We start from the raw sequence: 8697 nt of genomic DNA on the forward strand, positions 1-8697 counted from the left end.
ATCTCATGAAAAAATGATTATAATCAAAATGAGACTCAACTGAGTTTGTAAAATTAAGTATTCATTATATGAGAGAAGAGATATATTACCTATGGCTTGCTAATTACTATAGCTGAAATACCTTGCAGCCTCTACTTAAGATAATAGAACTAGTTTAACTTCAATAGGAATAGTAAAATAGATTTAGGCATTGGAACTTTTATTTTTAATTGCTTCATTTTCTTATTGAAGGGAATGTGAATGTTCACATTTGTTCTTGTACTACCTAAAATTGCTCAATTTTATCGTTGTTATATGTTTTGTCCATTTGTACCTTTGCTGTCATTAAATTTTCTCATGTTTGTTCTTGCCATTAACGAAGCTTCAATATAAAGTGGATATGATGATTCCACGTGCAAAAATTCATCAAGAAAAATAGTCTACAATTACCTTTATACTTTTTTCTAGATTTTAAAATTACCTTCACATTCAAAATCAATTAGAAGCCAACGGAAAAAATGAGACTGACTTATCCAGTACTTGATAATATTAAGCCAAACTTTCAACGGAAAAGTTTGGATCTTATATAATAAAAGTAACAAAATCTGACATCCAGAGAACAAAAGAAGAAATTCTTAAAGGTATTACATAATAAGAACAATATTATTGCATATATCAAGTTGGTAAGCCAGCCACACACAGGATAAATCGTGGAAGATCAAATTAAGCCTTTGATTCAAAAGCAGAAGCAATAGTTATCGGCTGAAAACCATGATCAAGACTTGCTTTCCATACTTTCTCGATGTCAAACATCATGCTCCCGCACTCATGCTCTTGCCAATCTTCAAGTGCGTGAAGAATTCCAGCTACACGCCAAGCGCTCATCACTCTTCTTGGCAGCCAATTCTATTCTTATAAAAGAAGAAAGTTGAGACTCTTAGTATAAAATAGGATCAAACAAACAAAAAAAAGAACTGGAAGGGAATTGTTGTAGTATGATTCTAACCTCACAAGAATCCACATTTTCAAAGTGTTTCGGAGTAACCATTGCTGGAGTGTGAAGGTAGAAGCAATCCTTGCGAACTTTCCTTGGTGGGAATTGTGAAAATGGAATGAACAATGTTCCTTTTGGTGCTTTCAATTGTTCGTCTTCACTCAATCCGTCCCCTACTAGCCATATCTGCAATAAAAATTCTTTACTAAAATAAGTTCGTTCTTTCCATGTTTAGTAAATTTTCTTTTCTTAATTTGAATAAGGATTAACATTTCGTTAATATTGATCATTGTTTCGTTTGCACCTTTGAAGCGTAATTTTTTGAGGGAACCAAATTAGTTGCAGCTTCAGGAGAAAGATTTGATTTGAGCTTCTTGTACTCTTCTTCTCGCAATGTCATGACCTATCACAATCACAATAAATATTAAATGATAGAAAGGGACACCAATGTGAGGAAATTCAATGTATAATGTCAATAATTTATGAGACCTTTTCTCCTCCTTGGCATAATGCAAGGGCAATGGCATTAGCAACTTTGGACAAATGGCCTCCAAGGACCACTTGGGTGGTTCCTTTGGGAATTGAGTTTAGGACCACAGCAACAGCTAGGCTACTTCCATCCACCACCTTCACTTTTATTTGAGGGTTTCTTTTTATGTAAAGCTCCCCATTGTTATTCAGTTTCTCATCCTGTAAAAGTTTCATGTATAGATATATGAGAATAAATATTTTAACGTATAAAGTAAACATATTTAAATCTTTAATATATATGTTAATTGTTTGAACTTGAGGGTGCAACAAGAAGAATAAAAATATGTTACTTGCCTGATTTAAGAGTCCAAGGCTCAAAACTTTTATGCCTTTTTGGTCTGCTTCCATGATAGCTTCTTCAATCAAGTTATTAATTGTCTCTCTTTGCCATTGCATGACGTACTGGAATGAAATCAACAATCAGATGAATAAAACATTGAACGCTAGTAAGCATACTGAAAGTATCAATAAATACTAGTATAAAAGTACTTACTTGTACGCGATATTTGGGAATTGCCCAAGTTTGCAAATTGAGATTCTTGAACAAATTTCTCTCAACCGTAAATGTGTTACCATAAATCCAAGTGACGATCATAGACCACAATGTGACAGGCCACATTAACCAGAAATACCACTTAGAGGTGTAGGGTTCTGAGGCAAAAGAAGAAATTCCTAGCCTGAGATGGTAAATGGATTCTGGGGTTGTTAGATGTGTTAAATGCACCACGTCTGGCAACTGCCCTTGCCTTTCAAGTGATTTTTCATATAACATGTCCGAAGATTTGTCCAATGTATTGTAGATGTAATCATACATTGGCATGAAAAGTGAGTAATTTGTCCTAAATTGAGTGTGATGGAGCGAATGGTACCTGTTCCATCAAAATAACTGCAGTTAGCTGAATAGATTTGGTAAAATGATCAAATTCTTCAAAAATTGGGTAACTTCGATATATATTGGTAGACGAATAAGATAAGAGACTTACGAGGGTGTATACATCAAGTATTTGAGAGGAGGGAAGCTGGAGAACATCCACTTGGGAATAATCTCAAAGTTGCAATGGCCCATGTTGTTCATAAAATCAATATAAGTAATATATCCACCAAATGAAACTATTGAAGCAGTCCTTGTTAACACAGTTGTGAACAATGGTATGGCAAACAGCAAGAAGTATGCTATGTGCTCTGCAAATGGATGAATAACAGCTGCAAAAAAAATAAATCTGAAATTTACTTTGAAGATTATACATACAACCTCGTAAATTATAGTTGCAATTATCGTCCATATGTTATAAAATTATGAGCTATTAATCCGTGTATTATCATTGCCAAAAATTTCCACTTTGAAAGTTTTTTTTGTGAGAACTATCTCGACTTGTATCGGATTTACAATTATGCTACTACTATACTTTCAGCTTGTCCTATATCACCTAAACTTACTTTTTTAATCCAAAAAAAAAAGGAGTAAATACCCATAAAAGGCCCTATCGAAAACATCCATAGGGTATTTAATATTTTAATTGAACTTCCCACTTTTCTAACCACCTATTTATCTAGGTCAGGGCAATTTGAATAGTCACAAAGAGCCAACAAATTATATGCACGTAATGAAATACTCTTCATTAGAATATGTGCAGATAATTTATTTATTATTTTGGTGAAAAAATGCAGGCAAACATTTTTGAGATTTTGACTTTTGCCTTCGTATGTTGCTATCAGGTTCTTGATTGTTGTCCAAATCAAGTTAGGTGCAGCATTGGGGGCCTTCATAACGTGCAAACCTCCTGAAATAGGACAAAATTTTAATTGTGTTGATGTTTTTTATTCCTCATCTCATTTTACCTGTCCCAAATTGAGATGACACAACTATTAAGAAAATAATGATTGGTAATGTAACTTTACCATTTTGCCCATCTTAATTGTGTCTTGTTGTTAGTTCCAATATTGATGGATGGCTAATACCAAAGCACTATTTATATTCTTAATTGTATACTCTTAATGGTACTCCTCTTTTCAACATTTTTCAAGAATGCTAATAACAAGGTGTATTCAATTACACTAAGGATATAATGGAAAAAAAAATTGTCTTGTCTTGATAAGTAAATAAGGACAAGTAAAATGGGACATCAAATTAGAAAATTTGGAACGAATAAAATGAAACGGAGGCAGTAATTAGGAAAAATTCTTTTGGTCATAAAATTTGGCCATATAGCAATAAATTATATTCACACTATAAATTAGTTTTCTTTTGGACATTTTTGCCCCTTTCATCTTAAATTTAAAATTCTTTCATTATTTGTTTTATTACACCTTCCCAATACATTAGAAACTATCCCAATACATGAGAATGGACAAATTAACATAATTTTCATAAATATGATTGCATAATACTTATTGCTTGAAAAGAATAGTCTAGGATAAAAATAATAATATAAAATTAATTAATTATATTCTCATATATCAAAAATCAATGTGACCAAAGTAGTATTATAATTATGTGTTTTATCATATAAATAATTCTTATGTTTTTAATCTTTAATTTTAAATTTTAAATCTCTTTATTTTATATAGATAAATAGGAGGTATAGATATATATCTTAAAACCTTTCAATATTTTGAATAACTTTTAGTTTTTTATTTTTATTAAAATCTGATTCGTAGTTTAGTATTACATAAAATAAGCAATTATCAAAATTTTCAACACAAAAAGTTAATTATTTTTTTATGAATATAGTTGTATAATTTTAATTATGCTATAATTTTTCTCATGATAATTCAAATGATTTTTTTTTTTCATTTCAAATCTTTTCTATCTATTTTTAGAAGTAGAGCGGAAAGAAGTCAACATAACATTTAAAAATTTCGCATAAAAATTTTCTTTTTTCTGCCACTTCCTTTTTGCATAAAAACTTTCTTAGTTGAAAAAAAATTACCCTATGTTAATCTTACACTTAAATTATATATAAATGATAAGGAAAATACATAAAGAAAAGAATAAAAAAATATTTACGAGTTTTAAAATTAAAAGTTTGCATAGTTAAATAATTTTTAATATAATATGAAAATATTTTAATAAAAATAATAAAAACTTAAAGAACTTTAGACGTGGTAGACATTGACAAGTTATAAAAATCATATAGTTCATAAGTGTCGACTTTAATTAACAATAGCCTAAGAGAGTCACACATTGATATTGTAGTCTTGTGTCACTATGTTACGCCAATTTGATAACTTAGGAACCATTATTTATATTTTTATTAATATATATGACTTCTAATTAAGGAACTATATTAATTTTTATGTTTATAGAAATTTAAACTACATATTTTAATAGTTTTTTTTTTAATATAGTTTAAAATATTTCAATAGCGATAGTCAAAGCTCAAATTACTTTAGACATGATATCGACACAAGATAAAAATCATATAGTTCAAAAAAAGTCGATATTGGTTAAACATCAATTTAAGAAAGTCACACATTATATTAATGTTATAGTCTTATGATCCTGCATACTTTAATTGTTATATTTATTAACGGGTGAATTAAAAATATATAATTATTAAATGGTGAATCATTAATTATGTTTGTTATTAATATGAACTGTAACTAAGTAATTTTATTTTTATGTTTAAAAAAATCGAACAACATATTTAAATAGTTTAAAAATATAATTAAAAAATATTTCTACAACGATTGTATAAATTCAAAATTCTTTAGACATGATAGATAGTAACACATTATAAAAATTATAGAGTTCATAATTGTTGACCCTCAACCCAAAATAATCACTCATTATAGCTATTAAGCTAACCATTGTCATAATTTCTTAGTACTCTAAATAAAAATTAACTATGCCCACATTTAATTGTTTTCACATTTCTTAATAACCTGAAGTAGAAATATTGATTAATTATAATATTTTGTTTGAAATAATTTATTACCGCTACAAGCTGAGGTTACTATTGCTAAATTAACTTTTATCGTGTGAAAATAATTTTTCACTTACACTAGGCATGTTGTAGGTGAAAATTAAAAAGAATTGAAAAATTAAATAACTGAAATCAAAGATAGGTAAAATTTATCTGCTATTACCTAACATTGATTCTATCGCATAAAAAAATTCAAACATAAACATAATTTAACTTTAAAAATTAATATATTTGTGACATAAAAATATTCTATCTTTAAAACTTAGAACACAAAAATTATTTTACCATAATTTTTGTGTGCTATTAGAAAATAACAAATTAAAGGACACATAATAGCTATAATAGCAATTTTATGATTAGGATAAGCTTGTGTGAGACTTATTGAATTTTGTTTAGATTTGATATAATTAGTTAATCAAAGTTAATGTAATTACTGTTTTTGTAGAGTTATTTTCCTAGATGATCATTCAGGTTTTTATATATAATTGTCTACAAAGATCAGTTGGTTTCTAAAGAAAATAATATTACTAAATTACATAAGCTATCTAGAGATTTTAATTTGCATTTAAAATAATATGAAAAAGATTAAGTATGGTAAAGAATTTCTAAACAGAAAAATTAAACTAATACATTTTTTTTATTTTAAAAAAGAATAAAGTTATAATTTTGAGTAAATGAGTTTGATGAATTAAATGATTTATTATTTTAAAAATGTGACTTTAATGATATGGCATGTCAACTAAGAGAGAAGAATATTTTTTAGGTGTTTGGTATTTTTTTAGAAAAAGAGTGATAGTTGAGTAATATTGTGGTTCTAAATAAAATATAAGTGATATTTGAAAGAAATTCTCAAATTCACTCAAAGTTTTAATAATGACTTGTTTAGGCATGTTTAAAATTTTGTTATTTTATATTTATCTATAGATAGATATACTAACAAAATACGTCGTGTGGTTAGATGTAAAAAATTATTTGGCTAAATAATTTAACCATAATATATTTTTTCGTAACATTTATAGCAATAAATGTGGTTAGAATTTATATACATATTTTATATGGTCCATGACTAAGAACTTATACTTATTGCTATGAAATCTATTATGTTGTAGACTGTAGTTATAAAGAAAAAATTGCTTTACAATATATATATATATATATATATATATATATATATAGTAAGTGATTTTATCCACGACAAATAATTTGTATCTATCTTCATATAATTAGCGAGAATTTATAAAATTTTCTTTAGAATAAGTATATTAATTAATAAAATAATTAGATATAATAATTTATTTATTTAAATTCTATTTGAATCTTATAAATAAGATACTGTAAATTTGAGTTAAGTCGAATAATAAACACGTCTAAAATTCTTAAAACACTTGATCATGATGAAACTTGATTGAAACATATTAAAATTTTGTTTAAATTCTTTATAATTAGTTAATTAAAGTTAATAGAATCATTAATATAGACATTTATTTTTTAAAAAATTATATTTGAAACTTACAAGTTATAAAATTGAATCGCATCATTGACAACATTAATTAAACTAGACCGATAAAGATATTATTTCGATGAAACAAGTCTAAAGTAAAATTTAGCAAAGTTAATTTGTTATAATAAGTTGAGTAAAAAATAACAAAATTTAATCACTTATTTATTTAGATATAAATTATTGTACAAATACACTTTTGTGATAGTTATGTTCAATTATTAATCCTTGGTTCAACTAATTATAAATATATTCATAATAATTATTAATTAATAATTTAGTACTAGACTATAAAAATATTGTTCAGATAGATGAGGTTCGAATCTTCGAATAAAATAACCGTTGTCGTAATACTTGATCAAGGTAAAGTGTGTTGATTTGTTGTTATCATAATATTTTGTAAATTATATTTAAAAATTATATATAAATATATATATATATATATATATATATATATGAATTTTATTTAAGCGTAATAATAAAAAAAATCATTAGAGATCATTTTAGTAACAAATATAAGTAATAATTCATAATTTGAGAATTACGTAAAAATATTATAAATCATAATAATTAAAAACTTAAAATAATTAAAAAGGCGTAAAAAATTTAATTGTCTCTCTAAATTTTATTACTGCTATATAAATTGAGACAAAAGAACAAGTACTATAAATCACAATAATTAATAAATTAAAATATTTAAAAAATATAAAAAAAATTAGTACACTCTCAAAATTATATCAATACCACATAAATTGAGACAAAGGGTATAACATATATTATTTAAAAATTATGTAAAAAATTATTATATTTTAAAAAAAATTAAACTACATAATTTAAATAATTTTTTAATTATAATTTGAAAATATTTTAATAACGAAAGTTAAAACTCTAACACTTTAAAAATGGTAGACAATAATGTATCATAAAAATCATAAAAATTATATAGTTCATAAGTATCGATCCTAGTTAATATCAACCAAAGAAAGTCTTGTATTAATATTGTAGTCTTGCACCATTTTGTTATGCTGGTTTGATAATTTGTGAATCATTACTTATATTTGAGCATATTTTATTTGTTAAATTTTAAATCTAAAATTTTTCATATTTGAGCAATATTTCAAATATAATTTGAAAATATTGTAATAACAACAGTCAAAACTTAAACACTTTAGATGTGGTGGACATTGACAAGTTATAAAGATCAAAGTATTTATTATCGTTGACTCTAGTTAACAGCAACCCAAGAGAGTCACACGTTAATATTGTAGTCTTGCGCTCATATTACATTGATTTGATAATTTGAGAATCATTACTTATATTTGTTATTATTGTGAATTCTAATTAAATAATTTTATAAATTATTATGTTTAAATAAATTTATACAAATATTTAAATAAATATTTAAATATTATTTGAAAATAATACAATAACGACAATAGAAATTAAACTAAAAATATTTTAGACATGGTAGAAATTGCCACTCTAGATAAATCATAAAAATCATTGATCCATAAGTGTCAATCCTATTTTATAACAATTCAAGAGAGTCATGTATTAATGTTAAAGTTTTATAGCTTTCTGGTGTTGTAAACGCTTACTTGGTTAATAAAATCGTTTATTTACCAAAAAAAAATGTTGACGTTTTACATATTTATTAGTTATCATCTATTAAAAAGTACAATAAAAATTCAAATAATTAATGATGATCCTGTTAACATCGATAAGAGAATACTCACGCACTAATGTAGTCTTGCTCCTCTATATTAAGC

At 25.7% G+C, this 8697-nt stretch overlaps 1 protein-coding gene across 1 annotated transcript; it reads right to left on the reverse strand.

The window, feature by feature from the left end:
* Positions 1-519: 519 nt before the first annotated feature.
* LOC107868261 (very-long-chain aldehyde decarbonylase CER1) lies at positions 520-2707 on the reverse strand (the record flags this gene model as incomplete). The annotated part of the gene is given in 7 exon segments (XM_047403779.1): positions 520-885; positions 986-1159; positions 1278-1376; positions 1463-1663; positions 1799-1906; positions 1998-2373; positions 2488-2707. Coding segments are annotated over 7 exon segments (1361 nt in total), but the record flags the coding sequence as incomplete, so codon positions are not given.
* Positions 2708-8697: the final 5990 nt, after the last annotated feature.

The sequence above is a fragment of the Capsicum annuum genome, unplaced genomic scaffold (genome assembly GCF_002878395.1).
Source record: "Capsicum annuum cultivar UCD-10X-F1 unplaced genomic scaffold, UCD10Xv1.1 ctg4784, whole genome shotgun sequence".
In the NCBI taxonomy this organism is placed as follows: domain Eukaryota; kingdom Viridiplantae; phylum Streptophyta; class Magnoliopsida; order Solanales; family Solanaceae; genus Capsicum; species Capsicum annuum.